At 38.2% G+C, this 23,179-nt stretch overlaps 2 protein-coding genes across 3 annotated transcripts in view; one reads left to right on the top strand and one right to left on the bottom strand.

The window, feature by feature from the left end:
* CNST (consortin, connexin sorting protein) overlaps positions 1–6,233 on the bottom strand; it is a 61,781-nt gene extending 55,548 nt beyond the window's left edge. Inside the window, exon 1 of the mRNA XM_024576082.4 lies at positions 6,054–6,233. The gene's annotated coding sequence lies outside the window, so the exon portion shown is untranslated. The remainder of the gene's footprint in view (positions 1–6,053) is intronic.
* Positions 6,234–6,378: 145 nt separating this feature from the next.
* TFB2M (transcription factor B2, mitochondrial) lies at positions 6,379–22,768 on the top strand. Of its 2 annotated transcripts, none has more exons than XM_024576104.4 (8): positions 6,379–6,867; positions 8,003–8,091; positions 11,635–11,785; positions 12,123–12,271; positions 15,047–15,136; positions 17,321–17,383; positions 19,839–20,002; positions 22,014–22,768. In XM_024576104.4, the coding sequence occupies exons 1-8, from the start codon at positions 6,558–6,560 to the stop codon at positions 22,189–22,191; spliced, it is 1,194 nt and encodes a 397-aa protein (XP_024431872.2). In that variant the 5' UTR covers positions 6,379–6,557; the 3' UTR covers positions 22,192–22,768. The 2 variants fall into 2 exon arrangements, with proteins under 2 accessions (XP_024431872.2, XP_024431873.2); XM_024576105.4 differs by having other exon boundaries at positions 15,050–15,136.
* Positions 22,769–23,179: the final 411 nt, after the last annotated feature.

Below are 23,179 nucleotides of genomic sequence, written 5' to 3' on the forward strand. Positions count from 1 at the left end.
GTTTTTTCCATAAAATAAAAGACATGCTTTTTTCATTTTCACCAATAATTTTATTGATTTGGATATTGTGAGTATATCGCCCACGTAGTATAACATTGATTACTCTCAGTTAATGTCTCGATTTGATTGCTATCGACTTCAACTGGTCTACCTGACCCACGGAGCATCATCCAGCCAGAAATTTCCAGCACGGAAGTTCGCAAACCGCTTTTGACATGTTCAATCAGTCATAGCACCTTCTCCAAACACTGCACAGATCTTTTAATTTTTTTGCATTTCAGCTGCGTTTTTACCTTTCTTGAAATAATAAAGCATAATATGCCAAAAATGTGTATTTCTTCCATCTTCAATATTAAAATGGCTATACAAAAATTCACCAATTTTGATGTTTTTAAAAAATGCACGCTGATATGACAGCTGTCACAACATAACCTAACAAAATTGTTTTGAATGAAGTTAAAGACAAGTAAGCACTACCAGAGACATCGTATAAAAAAACCGTAATGGAGTTTTTGGCCAACCCAATATAAGACTGATGTTCTTAGAATACCTGTTTACTCGGCCTAGATAAGAGTTCCTGAAGCAGAACTTTTGTTCATCAGTTTTTTGCACACATAGGTATAATCTTTGAGGCTTTCAGGGAAGGCAAGCCATACACACAAAGGCCAAAGCCCTGCTGGGTTCACTAGGGAATCCCTAGGTTTCCCCCAATATAACACTGAGAAAGGACAAAAAGCCTGTGGGCATCCAAATACACACATTGAAAATCACCCAAGAGGCCAGTTGATAGAATAAGAACTATCCCTGGAATGAAGTACTTAAAAACATTTTTTAAAAAAAATTTTAGATGAATTTGAGATAGATGTTTCTCTGGCTGGTGACAGTATGAGCTTTGGTGGGTATAGCACCCAGAAGATCATTTTTAAAACTAAAGTTCAAGTGTAAGACTTATAAGACAAACCATCTTTTCTTAGTTACAAAACATTTACAATATGATTAAGATAAGGAAGTCACACGACATCGCTTATAATTTTGGCTGTTTATAGTAGCTACCCAATGCTAGAGACAGAACTTTAATTGGCGTGGCAAAAATCTCCACAACAAAATTGTAAAAAACTGTTGGGGCAAAAGGAACCTAGTGATGACTTGTACATTGTTAAAGAAAATAAAGCCCGATGACTGAATTTGGATTAAAAAATCACAAATGAGTATACATAAACTCTTTTCCAGGAAACTAAATTTCAAAATTTTCTAATTATCATAGTTTCTACAAACTTCACTCCTCTTTTCATCCAAGTTGACCTTGAGGGAAGAAATTATGTCATTTACTTGGTATGAATCCTTTTAAGACCTGATTTAAATAAAAAGTTTTCATTGTCCACAAATGAAAAAAAAAAATCTAAGGTAATCTTTGGTGCTTCATAAGGTAAACACAACTCTGCTAGGCTTCAGTAAATTAAATACATTTTCGCAAATATAAGTGGTATCCTCACAAATATGCAGGAATAGCATTCTTTACCTTACGATAAAGCCCACGTATTTTTAAATAAATTATTTTAAAATCTATAATATACAAATTATTTTAAACTGTTTTTACCTTCACTCAAAATATAAAACCATAGCCACCTAATTCACTGGGTTTGCAAAATGAGGCTCACATAGGAAAAAAAAAGTATTTATTTAATCTGGTATTACTTTTCCAGGAAAAAACAGGCTAAGTATTGTCATGAAAGCATTTAATAGGTATGACAATTACAAAATATTGTCAATTCCTAAAATCTCCTAGGTACTGTTAATTAAAGTGTCAAATGCCCAAATGTCAACAAAGGTGACTACATGTGTCATTTGCTGCTCCAGAATTCTTTCTAAAAGGGAAGGTATCATAATTTGTCAGTGTTCTCATAGACACACATGCAGTTTCCTTTCTACATGGCTAATGATGCTCATGGTGATGAAAACAGGAAGTCCTAAGGGATGGCTGGGAGGACTGGTATAGTGGCAACAAGTTTCCGTCTCCAGATGTGTTAAAGAGCAGAATCTCAAAACGGTGACACAACAATGTGGGAAATCTCAAGTTATTTTAAGAATCAGAATTTTTAAATGCTGTTCCTTTTTCAGACATGATTTTTATCATTCATGGAGATATGGCTGACTAATGATATATGTCTTTAAATAATATTATATATGAATTACTTCAGATGCATGAAAGACAAAAGTATTCCCTGGTTAAAGGAAATATAATTCCCCTCAGGAAAATGATTCCTAAATAAAGAAAAGCCTGTATTCATGTGAATCCTAAGGGCTCCAAAGTGGAGAGCAGGTTCCATAACAGTATTAAGACACAGGCATATTGAGTGCTTAATTTCTCACCCTTGTAGAGAGTGAGGAATATTGTACAAGGGTAAAATATCACCCTTGTAGAGGCCACTTAAATTGTATTGGGATTTTTTTTTTTTTACTTGAAAATTGGCCTTGGCTGGTGTGGCGGAGTGGACTGAATGCCAGCCTGTGAGCCAAAGGGTCCCAGGTTCGATTCCAGGGCACATGCCTGGGTTGCAGGCCAGGTCCCCAGTAGGGGGCGTGTGAGAGGAAACGACACAATGATGTTTCTCTCTCTCTTTCTCCCTCCCTTCCCCTCTCTCTAAAAATAAATAAATAGAATCTTTAAAAAAATGGAAAATTGCTAGACTATCAATTATTCTTCCTCAAATAACTAACCACACGCAGTGACCGCCCACTTCCCCAATTCTGTCTGTGACCCTTTAACACTGCGCACACTGCCCACACTGCGCCCCGCCTGTAATGACTCGACTTCACAGAGGAAGTCTGTTTACTGAGGTAGCTTAAGACTTCTTTATACCACAAAGGTTGGGGAGGGGAATGTTTCTTCTATTAAATTACACTGAATACTAATTAGGCCTTCAGATGAAATTTGACATTAAATATAGATGTAAAACAGTGCAGCTAAAGTAATACTTAGGAAAGTTTATTAGAGTACAGGGGTCAAAATGTGAACCGTGATGGGTCCCTACTGATCCCCACTGAGGTTGGTTAGTGGCAGGGTTACCTTTAGTTTTAACAGCTCTGAAAAGGAGACATTTCCACGCAAATCACCACCTCTGGTGCAAAAACAACTTAAAGCACCCATCTTGCCAATATGTTAGTAGCTTTCTATAAAAACTGCCTATTTCCTTTTAAATTTCCCTTAAACCACCATACACATGTAACTCTTTTGCTACTAGTCAGGGGCACAGTTTTACAGCCAAAAGCCCTATCCTCTTCTTCTTTAAATTTTGCTCAAGATTTTATCTTTTCTTTGGTAAGGAACACATCATATACAGAGGCACATTTACAAAACTCTCAGCCATACCTGAACTCGATTCAGAAGAGTTTACAACAGCAGGTACTCTACCTGTTTACCATGAAGTTCAACCTTTCTGTAGGTCCTTAACTCAATACTGATGGATACAGTAGCCAAAGGCCTCGATACATTGTTGACATACAGATGCAAATGAATGTAACGATGACACCTCAGGAAATGACTGAGCACGCTGTCATCTTATGACCCTCACTAGACATGAGGTGCACACCTGTTTACCCTCCTTTGTTAACACAGTCAACACCAAGAGGAAGAGACTTCTTGGAACCTTCTTCCTGGATAGACATTTTCCGATTGAATATGGCGGCACTTTAGGAAAAGGATTTTAAAATTTACCCCATAGAATTTACCCGACTCTCAGGGCAAGACATTTTAAGAATCACACAGTAATCCTAGAGAAATGTGCTGTCCAATGGGGTCCTAGCCATTAGTGACATGCAGCTCCTGAGCACTTGAAATGAGGCTAGTCTGAATTCAGATGTTCTTACAGTTAAAACACACAGCAGATTTCATAGGTTTAGTATGAGAGAACATACAATTACCACATTAACTTTTAAAATTGATTACATATTAAAACGATATATAGATTTAAATCAAATATATTAGTGAAAATTAATTCCACTTTTTTTTCTGTTAATGCAATTAGCAAACTTTAAATTGCGTGTGTAGCTTTCCATCATGACAGCAAACAACGACTGTCATTTGGCATTTCCCAATTATATACAAACGTCATTTAAAAGTCGGAAGAAAAAGCAGTATTTCCCCTTCTCTACCAATTATGTTGAGATAGTAATAAAAATAACTGAGGAAGAGTGTAAAAATAACCAGCAGGATCTCTTAGCCTTGACACCATTTGAAAGAAAGATTACCTCAAAAAAGCAAAAATAGTACAGGATGTAAAAAACCACACCTCTTAAGAAAGTGAAGATGTTAATACACAAACCAAGTTTTTCTAATAGAGTAGGTCTAAAAGCTGATTATGAGGTTCATCTTTAAAGTAAAAAGGACATTTACTTCATTTCCAGGACCTGAGACCACAGGAACAAAATGCTTAAGATTCTCTACTATTACAACATCTTCAATCACAAACCAGTTATTAGCACTGTAACATGGAAATAATGATCATAACCTAATTCTCTTTTCCAAAACCAAAAGAAAATAACTACATAAGTTTCTCTAGGGCCGCGTAGGCTACTTTTGATCCAAAAATATGAAATAAAAAAGCATTATTTTAAGCTTTCTGCAGTGGCAATATTGTAGCCAATGAGGTTTATAGAAGGCATGATTACTGTTAAATGAAGAAAAAAGCATATTTTAAAGTAAGTATTTTCTGAAGTGAGAAATTCAAGAATACAGGGTCCTATGAGTGAATCAGATCTTCCTCTACTAGAAGACATCATTCTGCTTTGATTCAAAAATATTTAGGCCTCCAGGGCTCTGGGGGGTGGAGGGGGGTGGGAATCAATGTGTTTCTGAATCTATGAAATATCTTTAAAGGGGAGAGAGAAGAAAGTTCAGTAAAGGATGGTATTCAGGTATTCAGAGGATACAAAAGTTACTACTAGAAAATTGTCAGTGGGAATACCGTCCATAAAAAAGATTAGGGAAATTAAGATCAATGAGTCCCCAGGGCTTCCATGACAGTTGGTTAGATACTTTCTATGGTGTCCTAACAAATTTATAGTCCAAAAAAAGGCCATAGTTGACTGTCAATTATTTATCCATTTGATATTTGTCAGCTGAGTATAATCTTCAGACTTCTGTTTGCTAGATGATACATTCCTTAAATACCTTTTCCTTGTGTATTTAAATGCCAAACTCAATTAGACTCCCAATACAGTAAGCAGAAAGGATTGCACATATTTTAAAATAGGGAGTAGCTTGGCTGCATTTCCTTCCTTGGTGGAAAGGGTAATGGGTAAAGCTCTAAGTATAATCCTTAAACACTGAAATCACTTGCAAAGAACTGAGTCCTCTAACATTACCCAGTGGGTAAAAAGACTGCCAAATTTTCCATTAGAGCATCCTATTTTTAGTGTTTGGAACTGGTCTTTTAAATTGCATTCCACAGTACAGTATGTTTGACTAAGTTTACACAGGGAACAAAATAAGCATCCTAAGGTCATAATCTTTTTAAGCTTAGAACGGAATTTTAAGCTTTTAAATCGCATGTTTTTCCAATCTTAACTTTAAATCTCTTCAACACGCAAATTAAAAATTAAGGAAATATTGACCCAGAGGGGGAAGGGAGGGGAGACACCAGGTGGTTCTCGACAACCAGAGTGCTGGGAGGGGGACAGGTAAGCAGGAAACCAGAAACCATGCTCCAGGGTGGGGAGCCAGCCGGGCTGTGGGCTGCAGGATGGAAGCAATAAGAGGCACGGGGGAAAGCTGCAGGCTCCTTGGGGGGAGTGTGGGGAGGAAGACTTCTGGCGCTCGTCCCCTAGGGAGGCAGAAATTGGCGCGATGCGCAGGAACAGACCACACAGGCGAGAGAAGAAAACAAGGGAACGGAGAGGGGGCGGAGGTGGGGAAACGGGGCTACACCTCACCCAGAGGGCAGAGGAGGCGCAGCTGGAGGAAGGCGCAAGGGGAGGAGCGAGGGGCTCCTAGAGGCTTTGCACCCCAGCCGTAAGCTGGTCGGTTCCCTGCATCCCGCTCTCCCTCTTCTCACCTGGGAACTGCAGGCGAAAGGAGGGCTACCGCTGGGCTGCGGGGCTGTCTGCAGCCCTACTCGCTGACATGGCGGCCGACGAGCTGTCACAGATCTTGCTCAGGTCTCCCGCCGCTCCCGTAGAGGAGACACCTCTGCCTTCTCGCCCCGCCTCCCTCTGCGCACCCCTCCCGGCTGGGCAGCCGGCGACCGCGGAGCATAGAGCGCGAGCGGCTAGAGAGGAAGCGCAGAGGGCGGACAACCATAGAGTACACAGCCTGGACGTTCCATCTCCTCATCGGTCCACTCACAGTCCTCCAGCGTTAGCACCTGACCGGAAACGGAAGTGATGGTAAGCAAATGGGAGGGGCCGTTCGCATGCGTAGCTTGCGGTGTTTGCCTCTCCTCCCCTCTCCCCCTCATCTAATCAGGTGGTGGGGAGATGTTGCACGTGGTGTTCTCTGTCTGGCGCTCGTCGACTTTTTGACGTTCTGGATGACTTAGGGACAACCCTGGAGGGTAAGGATGTGGGTTCCAGTGGCCGGGCTTCCTCCCCGGCTGACGCTGTCAGCTTCTTCCGGTGCTGGTCGCTTTTGCATTTGGAGGTCCGGGGCGGCGAGGTGGAAGGACGTCCCGGCGAGGAACCGCCGTGGTTTGGCTGACTTCCAGCCGCAGCTGTTGCCGGGTCAGGATTTCAGAGAATTGCCCTCGCGGCGGTCCAAGTGCGGCTTAGAGTCCAAGCGTTACCTAACCAGTCCAAGACTGGCTGAGACCGTGGTGCAGTTCTTGCTGAAAGAAGACGACCCGTGCAAGCTTATCCTGGAATGCAATCCTGGTGAGTCCGTTTTGGACTGCCTTTTTTTTTTTGGATGTTCATAACTTTTGCAAACTTCTATTGACCATCCTTAAGTTGCCGTAGAAGACATGGCCCCTTCCTTTAGGTAGCCTATATGGTCAGTGTTTATCAGGATACTACAAAATATTTCTGTGGCAGTGTGCACTTCACACAGTATTTTGATAGAATATGCTGTTTTCCGTCGTCTCTCCGAGATAAGTTGCAATCCACTCGCCCAAAAAAGGACTTCTGTTTTACCTTTCCGTGAATCTCCTTTAGACCATTAGCAGGATGCTGAGAACACCAGATATGTAAAAAATAACTTTTTAAAAAAGATTTTGTTTACCTGTAGAGATAGGGGAGGGGAGAGAGAGAAACATCAATGTGTGGTTGCTTCTCAAGCGCCCCCTATTGGGGACCTGGCCCCAAACCCAGGCATGTGCCCAGACTGGGAACTGAACCCCGTGACCCTTTTGTTCACAGGCCAGCACTCAATCCACTGAGCCACACCAGCCAGGGCAAAAATAAAACTTTTATTTAAAACACCTTTTCCTATCATGAGGAGTCAGTTCTGTTTCGAATAGTGCATGATTAAATGGTAGGCTGGAGGCAACATTTTTTTTCCTGAGACGGAGTGAAACGCGGCTAGTGCACAGGTTTGGTAGTCTTTGATGGAATGGATTCAAAGCCAAGCAGCACCCCTGAGCCGGTTGTGAAGTTGGAGTCCAGTGGTTAGCTGTAATCTCCATTCCATATATGTAAGTAAGGAGTGTAATATTGACTTTGGGGATATTTGTAAGAGTTACAGGTACAGCCCTGGCTAGTGTGGCTCAGTTGGTTCCAGCATCATCCTGTAAAGCTAAAGGTTGCCAGTTCAATCCTGGGTCAGGGCACATACTTGGTTGTGGTTCTGTCCCCAGTTGGAACTTGTACTGGAGGCAACCAATTGATGTTTCTCTCTCACATCGATATTTCTCTCTTTCCCTTTCTAAAAGCAATGGAAGAAATGTCTTCAGGTGAGGACTTACAAATTTTTTAAAAATTAAAATTAGAAAATTCATGTAAAACGACTCTTTTGGTATTGAAAGAAATTGTTTCTTTTGTAAATAATTTTTTTGTTCTGTTAACATACTAGGTCCTGGAGTCCTGACTCAAGCATTAATTCAAGGAGGTGCCAGAGTGATTGCCCTTGAAAGTGACAAAACTTTTATTCCACATTTGGAGGTATATTTTTAAAATAATTATTTATTGATTAATTGATGTGAGAGAGAGAGAGAGAGAGAGAGAGAGAAACATTGATTTGTCGGTCCAATTACTTACGCATTCATTGGCTGATTCTTGTGTGTGCCCTTGACGGGAAGTGAACCTGCAGCCTTGGCGAATCAGAACGACGGTCAACCAACTGAGCTATCTGGCCAGGGCTCTGAAAGTTTATTTGTAGCTTCTAAAAATAACGTACTGTTCCATCAGTTCCCATTGCAGTGGTTTAGGGAAGTAAATTTAAGCACACAATTTATTTTTCTAGAATCACTTTTAGCGTCCATGTCTTAAATATGTTGTCATCCCCAGTGACTAGAACGTTCTATCAATGATTGTTGAATGGCTAAAAGATTGGAGTTCTGAGACTTCTTTTCTGCTTCTAGCTCTGCTACAGACTAGTTGAGTGACTTTGACCAAAGTGTATAACTGGTATTTCTAGGCTTGTTTCCTGGTCTTAGTAGGCTGTGCTATACTGTGCCCCTGCTTTCTGCAAGCTTAGAATCTAATTGGAGTGCTAAGAGAATTAATGGGACTGTGTTAACTGTGGAGTTAGTGGCACTGGGGCAAGAAAGGTTTGGTTGGTCAGATACAGTTGCATGGAGTGTGGGCACTATTCAGATGGATTTTTGAGTGAATTCTGCTTTGTAGCAGACAAGATTACATAACAGTAAAGTGGAAAATCCTTGCATGAATTTCAGTCTCTCTTCTTTTATGAATCTCTACATTCAGTTTAGGACACTAACACTTTTCTATGACAACTTCCTAAAGTCATGTAAATTGTAGAAGTGCAGGATGATAACAGAAAGTTAGGATAATGTCCACCAAATCCAGCTGTTTGTTTATTTATTAATAAAACTATGTGCATTAGATTGTTATTCTATAATGGACTTCTTTGAAAAGAAGTCAGGGTTTTAGCCAGGTTATTTAATTCATTAAAAGTCTGCTGGAATTTCAGAAACGTGAAGAGAAAAATAATACAAAACTGTCCAAAAATTCAAGATCATGAAATGCGATTCAGTACACAGAGCCATCTGTAATTTCAACTTGGAAATTAAAAACAAGATACCTTTTATCTCGATCTTTAAAAAAGGCCTACAAGTTTTTGCTTCAGTTAAGGTTTTTATTTTCTTCTAACTCCCCAGTCCTTTCTCAGCCCAGCAGTAGCTTGAACTCAGCCTCTAGTACTTATTAACTATTGTTAAGGTGAAGTGGAAAGCCATTGCAATAAAGTTTTGTGTGAATTCATGTATTTTCCAGAATAAGAGAGAAGAAACCATCGAAATAAAACCTTTGCGTGGGGTGTCACAGAGGTGCCCTTAGCAGACGATGCTTGTAGCCTCCATGAGGCTCTCTAGGGTGCTCCTAAAGCCTGAAAGGACTTTAAAGGATGATGCTTGACTTTGGGTTTTTATCTAACTTTAGACTTCCTCCCTCCCCATTGCCCCGGTAAAATTCTTGGGACTCCACATTAATAGTGTTTCCGATAGGCGCAGTTTGTTTTCCTCTCTCTCTGATATAGAGATATGCATGCTACAGACTGTGTTCCCAGATAACCATGGTATACCCCATTTGAATTGTGAAAACTACTATCGTGCCAGCACTTAGCTGTGAATGTTCAGTTGAAGAGACATCAGCTTCTGTGGTGAACTGCCTCTTATTTCAGCGGGGTTAGAGCACCGTCTTTTCAAACCAGGCTGAGCCTCAGCCCCAGGGCTTCCCACCTTTAAGACCCTTGGGCAAGCAAGTAATTTAAACTGTCTGAGACTTGGTTATCCCATACGTAAAATAGCTATGTTAATGCCCACCTATTAAGGATCTTGATGCAATTTAAATAAGATAAACTAAAGTGCCTAACGTAATGACTAGTAGAAATCAGTGGTTACTTATTTTTCCTGACCTTTTCACTTCCTGATTTTGAATCTTAAATGCAATCAAGTTGAGTTCCAAAATGTGATTTCACTAATATATGAATTTATTCTGGAGTTTTGGCTGTTACTGTGTTTGAATTATTGAATAGTCAATGATAGGTGCTACATCAAAAATGTGTAAAGTCATAAAGTATACATTCTTTTTCCATTCCCATCAAACTAAAATTCATCAGCTTTCCTGTTAGAAAAATTAAAATATAATTCTTGAGTAATTTGTGAGATTATTTTATTGCTGTACACATAGAATAATTTGTAAGAGTTTAATCGTTTTTAAGGTAAGTATTACATGAATGTTCTTTTTCTTTAGCTTTCCTGGTTTTCTTCTTTGTTTTTGGTTTAGTCTCAGCTTCTTGTCATGAGACTCTGCAGTTACTCCGTCCTCAGGCATAGTCCTGTGTACTTGTCCCCAGAGATCTCATCTGCAGTCCTGGCTTCAGCAAGCCACGTACTCACAGATTTGTATCTTCAGCCTGGACCGCTGTCCTGACCTCCCTGTTGAGGTTTACAACTTCCTACCTGGCACCTCCCATTGGACCACAACATCAGGCATCTCAATGTTTACGAGACCGAAAATGCATGATTTCCACCCCCAGTGTGTTCCTTCCACTGGTCTTTTTCCAGGATCCTTTTGAAAGTGATCATTGAAATGTAGTAGATTTAGAAATTGAATACTCTTTATAGTTTGAACTTAGCATGCTTAAGAAAATTAGATTTTTAATTTATAACTTTTAAGTTGCAAATTTGTCAAAACCTTGATAAGTACCTATAGAAGTTTCTGTGCATGAGAACCTAAATATGCACATCTAAGCATATTGCCCTCTCTTCATTGATTTCTTGTAACTTCAAATTAAGTTTATGGAAGTCTGTAGCTAATGCTTGCTCTCACTACTAAGTTCTCCAGTACTACTGCAAGGTGAGCAGATGGAGGTGTATTGGACCTCTTCCAGTGGACAGGGAGCTTTTCTCCTAGACTTGTCTGTCTTTAGAAAAAGCAAATGAAAAATTAGGTGGAAAATGGACTGTGACCTACACAGTGAGCTAAGTTTATTAGGTGAAGGACTAACTAAACTCTTCAAGAAAAAAAGGAATACTCTCTTGAATCAACTGCCTTTCACTTTAATATTTTTCTTGTTTTTGTCGACTGTGAAACATCTTTCCATGACCAGTAGATGGATCACAGCTCTCCGAGCCCAGATGTGTTCTCAGAATGTTCGCCTAATGCCCCAGGCAGCCACTACTGAGAAATTGGACTCATGCGAAGGAACTTTTCAAACAGCTGATGATGCCATTGAGAATAAAGTAAAGAAAGTAAAAGGATAAGGAAGATTTGTTCAAGGTGTTTTGTTTGTTTTTTGGGCTTTTTCTCATTAGGATAGTTGTACTTCCATTATTTTTCAGGCGTTAATTGATTTGTATTAACTCTCTAAGTTTTAGGATATATTAGTCATGTTTTCTTTACTAATCTTTACTGAAGTGGTAATATTTATGATAATTATTTTTTGAAGTAGATCTTTGAATTATTATAAACACTTTTCATAATACTGAAATTTCTTAACATTTTATCTCTGCTTCTCTTTAGTCCCTAGGAAAAAAGCTGGATGGAAAACTACACGTGGTCCACTGTGACTTCTTTAAGCTGGACCCTCGAAGTTTTGGAGCAGTAAAACCCACTGTGGATTCACGGGTGCTTCTGCGGGATTTGGCGATAGAGACACTTCCTTGGTCAAAAGGTAATTTTTGTCATTCACTAAAGCAAAAATACCTTCCAATTTGCCAGCTTTCTCTAGCAGTGCACCAATGGTGTATTGATGAGATTTGCGTGCAGTTTATATTATATAATTTATGGGCAGATGCTCCTAAGTTGAATCTTGCCTTCCCCTCACACCTGGACACAAGTAATCCGAGCAGTTGTGAGGAGGCCAAGTTTTATGTCAAGGAAACATGTTGAGGCTCAGTTTTGATTGAAATGAAATTAATATAGTCTGTTAACCTAGTTTGGCTCAATAAAATATGATCCCAGGAGAAAGTGTAAAGTATTTACTCAAATATTTTTGCTTGTTTTAACAGGTATTCCTTTAAAAGTAGTTGGAGTGTTCCCAGCCAAAAATGAGAAGAAGATGATTTGGAAATTTTTACATGACATATATTCCTGTACTTCTCTATATAGATATGGACGCGTAGAACTAAATTTTTTTATGAAAGAAACGGACTGCCAGGTGGGTTATCAATAAGTACCTGACTGGTGTTTTTGTCTTGAAAGAGTTCTGTGATTTTTCTCTAGACTTAATCCTTGTGACTTTCATTTGGAACCATGACATAAAACTTACCGCTGTCAGTCTTTTTAAGTGGACAGTTCAGTGGCATTAAGTGCATTTACATTGTGGTGCAGCCGTGTCACCACTGTCTCTGTCTGCTCAGAACGTGTGCATCACTGTCTGCTGGAACTCTGTACCCACGAAACACTAAGGCCGCATCTTGCCCTCCCCTGAGCTCCCACTGTCGTTCTACATCCTGTCTCTACGAGTTTGACTATTCTGGGTGCTTCATGGAAGTACATTTATACAGTATTTCACTTTGTGTCTGGCGTATTTCACTCAGCAGAATGTCTTCAGGGTTCATTCAAGTTGTAGCATGTATCGGAATTTTATTCCTTTTTGAGGCTGAATTTTATTCCATTGTACAATATACACCACCTTTTGTTTATCCCTTACCTGTCTGTAGACACTTGGGTCGCTGCCACTTTTTGGTTATTAGGAATGCTGCCGCTATGAACATCAGTGTGCAGGTATCTCTGAGTCCCTGCTTTCCATCCTGTTTGGTATAGATCCCGAAGTGAAGCTGCTGGATCGAACACTAATTCTATTTTTATCTTTTGAGGAACCACCAGACTGTTTTCCACAGTGGCTGCCCTGTTTTACATTCCCACCAGCAATACACAGGCGTTCCGATTTCTCCACATTGTCTCCAATGCTTGTTTCTTGTTTTTGTTCTTTTTTTTTTTTTTTTTGATAATACCCATCCTAATGGTTTAAAGTGGTATCTCATGGTGGTTTTGAATTTCTATTTTCCTAAATGATTAGTGATGATGAGCATCTTTTATGTCGTTGTAGATCATTTGTGTATCTTCTTTGGAGGAATTAATTGTGTTGTCTATTTTTTGTTTTTGAATTACAAGAGTTTTATAATCTCAATATTAATCCCTTTCCAGGTATGCGATTTGCAAATATTTTCTCCCCTTTAATGGGTTGCCTTTTTACATTGTTATGGTACCTTTTGAGTCCTAAAGTTTTTAATTTTGAGGATGTCCAATTTGTCTTTTTGTTGTTGTTGCCTGTGCCTTGGTGTCGTCTCAGAAATCATTGCCAAATCCAATGTCACGAAGCTTTTCCCCGGTGTTTCCTCCTGAAAGTTCTATAGTTTGAGCTCTTATGCTGAGGTCTTTGGTCCATTTTGAATCACTTTTTCTTATGTGATGTTAGGGGAGGGTCCAGCCTTATTGTTTTGCATGTGGATATGCAGTTTTCCTAGTACTTTTGTCGAAAGACTGTCCTTTCCCATTGGCCCTTGTTGAAAAATTACTTGATGACATCATGTGATGTCATGTATGTGCATGGGAGTCTCTTTCTGAACACTCTATTTTATTTCATTGTTCTGTATGTTGTCTATATGCCAGTGCCACACTACTTTGATTGCTGTAAGTTTCCTTTTTTAATTTTTAATTTTCAATTTAATCTTTAGTTACTATTTTATGTTACCTTTTAGTCTCCTTAGATTCCCCCTTCCCCCAGCGATTATTGTAACTTTGTAGTAAGTTTTGAAATCAGGAATTGTGAGTCCTCCAATTTTGTTCTTTCTAAAGATTGTTTAGGCTATTTGGTGTCTCTCAAGGTTCCATGTAAATTTTAAGATGAATTTTTAATTTTTGGAAAGAAAAAACTTTGGGATTTTGAAAGGGATCGCATTCCATTTGTTGATCACTTGGATAGTACTGACAGCTTAACAATATTAAGTCTCTCCATCATGAGCACAGGATGTCTTTTTATTTACTTGTTTAATTTCTTACAGCAATGTTTTGTAGCTTTCAGTGTAAGTGGAATTGCTTTCTTAATTTCCTTTTCAGATTGTTCATTGTTAACATATAAAAATATAACTGATTATTGTGTGTTAATTTTGTAGCCTGTAACTTTGCTGAATTCCTTCATCCTAACAGTTTTTCTGTGCAATCTTTAGAGCTTTAGACTCTACTTTTAATGTGCGGATCGGAAGGTCCTCCTTAATAATGTCCTTGATACTGCTTTGAGAGTGATGTTTCTTTTCTGCCCAGAATGCCTCCTGTCATCAGTCTTTCAATGCGATATAGCAGGAGATGCTCACTTGTCTGTAACAGAGCCGTGGGTTAGGATAGAGGGCAGGGAATGAAGGGATGCTTTATTCGCCAAACCCAGGTAGTGAGTGAGTGGTCACTGTCTGTGGAAGGAGCGCGGGGGCTCCGAACCTTGAAGCCGTGCACACAGTAAGTAATGAAAGAGTGAAAGGAGGAGAAATAGCAGGCGCGTTGTCAGGTTTCGTCGTGCTGCTGGGAAGGTGTTACTGTGTTGTTTTCCCACCGTGATGCTCTTGCCTGTCGTTTCCTCTCTCTGAGGTGACCTCTTACCTTTCAGGTGTCAGCCTAGACCGTTCTGACTCAGAACTGGATAGACTACCGGGCACATATTTCTAATACACTGTGTCCCTCTCCACAGAAATGACCCATTTTTGTTTAATTTTTCTTTAATGAGGTTTTGCCCTGATGGGTTAGATACAGTTAAAGGAGATCACTCTTGAATAATTTCTGTTTTAAGTGTACATGAACGTTTAAAAGGCCTGTCTCTTGTTTGAAATGGTAACAGCTAAGATTTTGCATTCAATTTTAATTTCCCCTAATTTCTAGAAAGACCACCTTCGGTTCTGATGGATTGTATAACAAGCACCTTCTGTTTCCCTCTTCCTAGAAGATCACGGCGGGCCCGCAGAGTGGAAGCCTGTACCAAGCCTTAAGCGTGCTGTGGCAAGTGGCTTGTGAGGTTAGGCTGCTGCACAGGGTAAGTGAGCCCCTGTAAGTCCCAGCAGGGCCTTGTTGTGTCAGAGAGGCGAAAAGTTCAGCAGTAAATTGATTGTTTTTCCCAACCGTGGAATATGGTAGGGCCAGGTACCTTAGTGCTGTCGTTTTTGTCAGTATTTACTTGTTTTTCTCGGAATACTAAAATAGCACGTGTTCGTCGTAAAAATGTAAGATATAAAAGAATTGAAGAAAATTTCCTACCTTTCTACCACCTAGAGGCCACTACTGATGTTTGAGGCATATATTTTGTCTGCTATTTTTCTTATGATGGTTTTTCTTTATATAGTGGAAATTCCATTATTTTAATTTTATTTTTTCATTTAATAGCTAATGCGTAATTACAAGTTTTTTTCCCTTATATTGTCACTGAACATTTTAAGTTTTTAATGGCTATTTACTACTTTATTATAGACCATTCTCTCCCATTCTTTATGTCCTTAGGCAAAATCAGAGTTGTCCAATAGAAACATAATACAAGCCACATATGCAATTTTACATTTTTTAAAATATATTTATTGATTATGCTATTACAGTTGTCCCATTTCCCCCCCTTCACTCCACTCCATCCTGCCCACCCCCTCCCTCCCACATTCCCCCCTATAGTTCATGTGTATGGGTCATACATATAAGCTCCTTGGCTTCTACATTTCCTACGCAATTTTACATTTTTTAGCAGCTACATTATAAAAATTAAAAAAAGAAACAGGTGAAATTAATGTTAATATTTTATTTAACCTCAATTCAAAATATTGTCCTTTTAGTGTGTAATCAGTATTTTAGAATTAGTTATTACATAATTTTTTTTTAAAGATTTTTTTTTTATTTTCAGAGAGGGGGAATGGAGGAAGAGAGGAAGAGAAACATCAATGTGTGGCTGCCTCTCGTGCACCCGCTACTGGCATGTGCCCTGACTGGGGATCAGACTGGCGACCCTTTGGTTCGCAGGCCAGTGCTCAGACCACTGAGCCACACTGGCCAGGGCTAGAATTAGTTATTACATAATTTTTGTTTTTGTGTGTGTACTACTCCTTGGAAATCCAGGGGGTATTTTACAACATTTCAATTCAGACTAGACTCATTTCAAGTGTTCAATAGCCATGGTGATTAGTGGCTACCATATTTAATAGCAGAGTGCTACAGTGTAAGAAAGAAGTGATAGATGTTATTTCTTTCATACCATAATTTGCATATTCATTTTAGTAGCGTATCAAGTGGTTTTTATATAGTATGTGTTCATACCACATATATATATATGCATATATATATTTAAAGATTTTATTTACTTGAGGGGAAGGGAGGGAGAAAGGAAGAGAAACATCCGTGCAAGAGATCTCGATTAGTTACCTCTTGTGTGCCCCGAACTGGGGACCTGGCCCCCAACCCAGGCAAGTGCCCTGACTGGGAATCGAACTGGTGACCTTTTGGTTTGCAGGCTGACACTGCTAGCAGTTTCACAGCTGAGCAACAGTTGCATTTTTTACTCCACTTCACTTGCCACTGTGGTTAGTAATAGCCATTTTGCCAATACCCTTTCAAACCTATGTCCAATATTGTAAGTTTTAGTCTTTATGTCTGTGTCAGATGCTGGTTTAACTCACTCTTATTTTGGAATTTAATCGGTGTATATATATATTTTTATAATAAAAATTGCTTCACATGTAAAATTGCATATATGAAAGTTAGATACAAAAAAGTAATGATCTTTTTAAAAATTGACACAAGTATCTTTATTTTTGTATTTCCTTATATGTCCCAACATATTCAAATGAGTTTGAATACTAGGCTTTTCCACTAGCTTAGAACAAAAATATCCTCAGAATTGATCTGATAACCCCTAAGCTGACTGTGACTCTTCTATTGAAATGTTGGTTATTTAAATTATAATTTGAGAACCTATTTGTGTAATCACATTAAGGGTAACTTTCTTTTTTCTAAGTAACAGAGTTACCAATATTGGGACAGACCTTTGATTTCCCTTTTCTTTATCCAAAAAAAAGAGAGAGAGAGAAATGATTTAACTGTTACACGTTGTTTTTCTTTAAACCAGCTAGATTGGTGACTAGGGTTCATTCTGTTACGTGGGCAGACCTTTTTAAAGGCAGCCGTGATGTGGGGCCCTTCGACTGAGGAGCACTGACGGAAATGTCTGTCTCACTTGCTCTAGGAGCCTTGGTCGTCGTTTGACAAGTACACCGGAGGCGGGCAACTGGAAAAGCCCGAGTGCAGGGTAAGAGCGATTAAACGCCTCTCCGCCTTCCCTCTGAGTGGAAGGGACATCCTTGGTTTTCTTTAAGATCATTTGATGTTCTGTATTTATTGCAATTTTTTAACTTCAGAATATCTGGAAATGTGCTTTAAAGATATCTTACTGCTTTTAATAAATTCAAATTATTTTGGAGGAATGGTATTTTCCAGGTATGTATACAGAGGGTGAACATGGTAGTAGACCTAACAGAATCTGACTTCCATTTTCCTCCCTCTCGAAATGAAGCTACATCCCAGATTTGGAAACGTAATCATTTTACTATTCATCTAATTTGGTAAACTAAAAACAAAATTTTATATCTCACTAATTAATCAGAAATTTGTAACATTGCTACTCATAATGGTTGAATTTACCAACAGGTGCATAGGTACGTCTGTTTCTTAGCCAGGAGGTTGGGCTTTATTTTTATTCATGTTTTTCAAAAGATGATGTTATAAAGCAATCCTCCATTTAATTTATATTAGGGTACTTGTAGTGAAATTGTAATAAAGTAGCTGAAGTTTCAAAAACAATTTTTGAACTTCCTTACAAAGCTCCATGTTAGGATTCAATGCTAATGATGCCCCAATCCCAGCCTGCCAACTCAGTCTGAAGTTCTCATTTGCTTACCTCTTGATTTCCTCACTCTTGCCACTGAATAAAAAAAGGAAATTATCCATTTGGAAATGGTCTGACCTTAGAGTGACCAGTCACTGTTGGACTGTTGTGATTTCAGTTCTGTTTCACTCTTCAGAAGCACAGTCGAATAGGGTTACACATTTTGTCTGGATGTTATTAGGGGTTTATCGAAAAGTCAAAATGAACAACTCTGTGTAGAAGACATTATCTTATTTTTCTTAATGACAAGAACAAAAGCTAAAAAGTTTTTGGCCAACTTAAATATATAAACTTTTAGGGGTAAAGATGGAATAACCAAATCTCATATTTCATGAGAGAACTTTATCATTTATTTCACATGTACCTTTGATGGCAATGTGTTAATAATAGCTACAGAAGCACTTTGAGACATTTGACAGTTTTTTAGAGCACATCACCGTTTCCACCCAAGTTTGAGATTTCACACTTTGCAAGCCATGTTTTTATGCTGTCATTGGAACCTTGTCTCCCAAATTACAAATAAGTACTCATTTAACATTGGGAAAGTTTTTCTTCCCTGTTTATCAGATAAATGTATATCTTTAACGTCATTTACCAGGTTGCTTTTTAAAGTATCTTCAAAAACTTGTCAACAACGACATACAATACTTGAAATTGTATTATCCGTGTTGCTAAATTAATAATTACTAAATATTTTTGAATTTCATTGCCGTCGTTTTTACCAATTCCTTAAACTGTAGACATCGAAAACTAGGAACTAGGATTGATTATAATTTTAGGGGGACTACTATATTTTCCACAAATAGGACTTACATTTAAATACATATAAAATAATGTATATTTTAAGTATTAGATATTTGTATTTAAACATATATAAAATAAAGCATGTAAGTGGTCACACCTAATGTGCAAGATGTCCTAAAGAAACATAAGGCTCCCTCTTTTCTGAGGAATAATTTTAGGGGAAAAATGCCTCAAACTTAAATCATACACAGTTTTCCTTTAATCTGTGTGATACTGTATATTGGAGCAGGTTGGCAAACTTTTTCTGTAAAGGGCCAGTTGGTAAATACTTTATGCTTCCAGGCCACGTAACAGTCTCTGTCACGTGTTCTTTAGTGTTCACTTTTTTTTTTTAAAGAAAACAAAACAATCCTTTACAAATGTGAAAACTGTTCTTAGCCCCAGACTACAAAAAGAGGCAGGCCATGGACCATAGGTTGCTAAGCCCATATTTAAAAAAAAATTATCCAATTAAAAATTATATGTCCATAGTATTTTTTTTATTCTTTGGATGTGGTGTTGTGCTTCAAATACAGAAGAGACTCACTTCATGTTAGTGTCATGTTTGGGTTTGACTTTACCCAATTTAAAAGGTAATAAGCTGTGACTTTATGGGTGGTGTCTAGAGACACAGACTCCTGGACCAGACTCAGGGTTTTACTTGCCTTCGAGTCCCGCAGAGCAGTGTGTGGTGCAGTTGGATGGCGTGCATTCACAGGGTTTGCGTTGCAGCTGAGGAACAAAGTGGAGCTGGGGAACCCACCCCTTTTATAGCAAACACTAAGCAAGCCTACTTTTTGTGCTGGAGAGAGAGAGGTCATCCCGCAAGGTGACTCACTGCAGACCACCCTAAGAAACGGCCAGGTAGAGAGCTGTGAGGGCTTTGCATTCTTGGCACAGCTGATAAGAACATACAGGGACACTCAAGGTCTATGGTGATTGCCTTTTCCAACAGATAACTTGAATGAGTAAGTGAACGATGTCTCGCTCCGCCAATATTTTATGACTAACACAATTTATTTTTCTTACTTTCCAGGAATCATTAGAACAAACAACACAACAAAACCTGTGTTTTACTCAATTCACTCCTCGTAGAAATTTATTTACACAAAATTTAACACCTGTGAACTATGATGTATTTTTTCACATGCTAAAGCATTGTTTTCTGAAGCGCAACGCCAAGCTGATACACCAGTTACAGTAAGTGAGAAGAATGAAAGCAAGTATAAAAGTAGCAATTTAATGTGGGAATTATACTTTCATGTTAGAGGTCCTTTTTTTATATCTTGTATATTCTTGCTTAACAGTGAAGTACCATGTTTCCACTCATCTATTTCTTCAAAATAGTGGGTTGGCCAAAAAGTGTGTATGGTTTTTCCATAAAATAAATGACACGTTTTTCATTTTCACCAACAACTTTATTCACTTGGATATTTTGAGTATGTCGGCTATCTCCTGCTATTGGCTTCTAGTGGGCAGAGACCAGGGGTGCTGCTAAACATCTTCCAATGCATAAGACAGCCCCACAGCAGAGAACTGTGTGGCCAAAATGTCAGTAGCACCAAGAAACTTCACAAAGTACTTTTGACATGTTCCATCAGTCACAGCACCTTCTCCATATACTGCAAAAATCTTTCCTCCTGTTTCACTTGCGTTTTTACCTTTCTTGAAATACTTAAAGCATAATACACTGAAAATGTTGCGTTTCTTCTTCCATCGTCAATATTAAAACATCTGCACAAAAATTCAATTTTGGTAAGTCCTTTTTTTTAACGCACACTGGCATGACAGCTGTCAAAATACAATCTAACAAAATTGTCTCAAATGACATTAAAGACAACTAAGCACCACTAGAGCCATCATACGGAAAAAACGTAATGGACTTTTTGGCCAATCCAATACTTAATTTTGCGTGGTGCACATTTTCAGAAAAGTGTGATTGTGTTTTTCACATAATCTCCTAAGTTTAATTCTGCGCCCCCCCCATCTTTGAAAAAACAAACAAGAAGGCTACAATTTGTTTTTATCTTTGTCAGATTTAGCTGAGAATACCTGATAACCTTCATGAAGAACTAGCTGCTTGCCACTGGCGGGGTGGAGAAAGTTAGCATTACTGGGGGCATATCCAGTGTCAGTGTCCTTCCTTATTGGTTCATTTCCTAACCAAAGTAGGGATGCGTCATTGTGCCACCCTAGTTTTCCGGCCCTGGACCAAAGCTTTTTTTCATGTAAAGCTTCATAAAATTATAGCTACTTCGTATCTACGTAAGTATAGTTTTTTATGGGGCTGATGTGTACAGTTTTGTGAGTTGCGCGTGACATTTTGTAATCAGCAGCCCCATAGTCAGTATTGTCAGCAGATGAACAAAATGTTAAAGTAATCCTTTAAATTAATTTGATCGTCGTCAAATAAATAACTGAATGAGCTGTTGGTTGAACAAAATTTATGTAAAAATAAATACTAATGTGGCAATAGACCAGTAAAAATAATCCCCTATTTTATCTTGTTCCCTTGTGGTAGTGGTGGCTTTGAGAGAAACTATCAACAATATAGGGAATTAAGGAATAAATTTGGTAAGCTGTGGCACAAAATACAAAAAATTCCCTTTGAGATCTCTGTGAATTGGAAGCATGTTTCTATCTGTGACAAGGATTCCATTCAAAATCAGAAAGTATTGGAAGTGTTTTCTACCAAAATGTTTTGTTTGCAGTTGCTTGCCTGTTATTGTCAGAGGCTCACTTAGGCTAATACCTAAGGTAGTTTTTCGCTTTATAATATATTCACCAGTAATTGTTACATAAAAATGTGAAAGATTGTTTCCTCTTTGAAAACTGCAACACAGCAGTTTCTGCTGTTTGAACGTACTGAACTTTTATATGAACCTAAATGGAGTCAAAGACTATTTTTGTAAAGAGAATTAAAAGATGAAAGAGGTAGACAAGACTTTTTTCAAAGGGCAATGTTAAACCGGAGTTTTGTGTAGGAATTGATTAGAACATGTTAACACCTACATCTGTTCTTTTCATTATAGGTCAGCTGTGAAAATTGAGGAATAAACAAAGATATACGTTATATGCAAGCTTTTAAGCTAAATAAGATTAATGATATATGTTAGGCATTTTACATTGAGCTTACAAGCTACCTTTTATCACTGTTAACTGAGAGTTATGGAAAAGAATTTAAGAAATGTACTTGGAATTTTTTTTGCAGTTCATTGAGTACAGTGGATGCAGTGGATATACTGAAGAAAATAAAACAAAAAAGAACAACAAAAGTAACAGATATGTATCCTTCAGACTTTAAACGCCTCTTCGAAGCCATAGAACGTTCCAAAGATTATTCCTGTAAGTGGCTGTATGACGACTTCATGGAAGACGTCATTGTGTAGGGAACAGGAACAGGACCGCCAAGACAGTCGCTGAAGCCATTCATTTTATTTGGAAGTTACGACACAAGTGAAAAAGAGCTAAGTTGGAAAAGCTCACATCCTTTCAACAGAAGGTAGCTGTTCTTGTTTTGCAAAAACAAGGCAGATCATTTCTTCTGAGGTTATACCATTAGGACATTGGGTAAAACAATGGCTGCTATTTTATTCCCAATAGAATAAAATAAGAACTTCCCTTAACTGTGGATTTGATCAGCTCAGATTTGTTTTGTTTTAAATTCTATCTACTGTCAACATGCCAGCAGTTGTATGGAGTTACCCGATGAAATTTAGTTTTAAAAATCCTTTTAGCCAAATACTTACATTGCATTAATTTAAATATTCCACTTTCACTGTTAATTTTTGCATCCTCCAGGGGGGCAAAGAGTTTGTACAGTTTTAAGCTTAGAAAGTAAATACAACTGATTTAAGTGGTTTGTTTTACTTTTCAGTTTGTTGAAAGTATTTGCAAATACTGTGCAATGAAATAAATTTTATTATGGTTTAAACATTTTTAGAAATTAAAATATTTTAAATAAGATTTTGTGATTTTTTTCTCTCTAATGAAACATAAAGTTGACCCTAACTTACTCATTTTAAATTGTCACGTATAGTCAATGTACACTGAATAATTCAGTCTGTTATTCAAAAGTCTCTTGCATTTTTGTTCTATCAAGAAAGTTTATCTGAAGTTAGACCTTTACCTGAACTGAAATGAAATTAAGAATATTTTCATAGATCATTGAAGAAGCTACTGGATTTTAGCTGAGAATATTTTCATAGATCATTGAAGAAGCTACTGGATTTTAGCTGAGAATATTTTCATAGATCATTGAAGAAGCTACTGGATTTTAGCTGAGAATACCTAATCTCCTGAATTAATTTGTTTGCTGTTGTAGCACTTCATAATATCTAAGGCATATTAGTAACTGTCTGACTTCCCTTCTATTGT

This window comes from Desmodus rotundus, chromosome 10 (genome assembly GCF_022682495.2).
Source record: "Desmodus rotundus isolate HL8 chromosome 10, HLdesRot8A.1, whole genome shotgun sequence".
Lineage (NCBI taxonomy): Eukaryota > Metazoa > Chordata > Mammalia > Chiroptera > Phyllostomidae > Desmodus > Desmodus rotundus.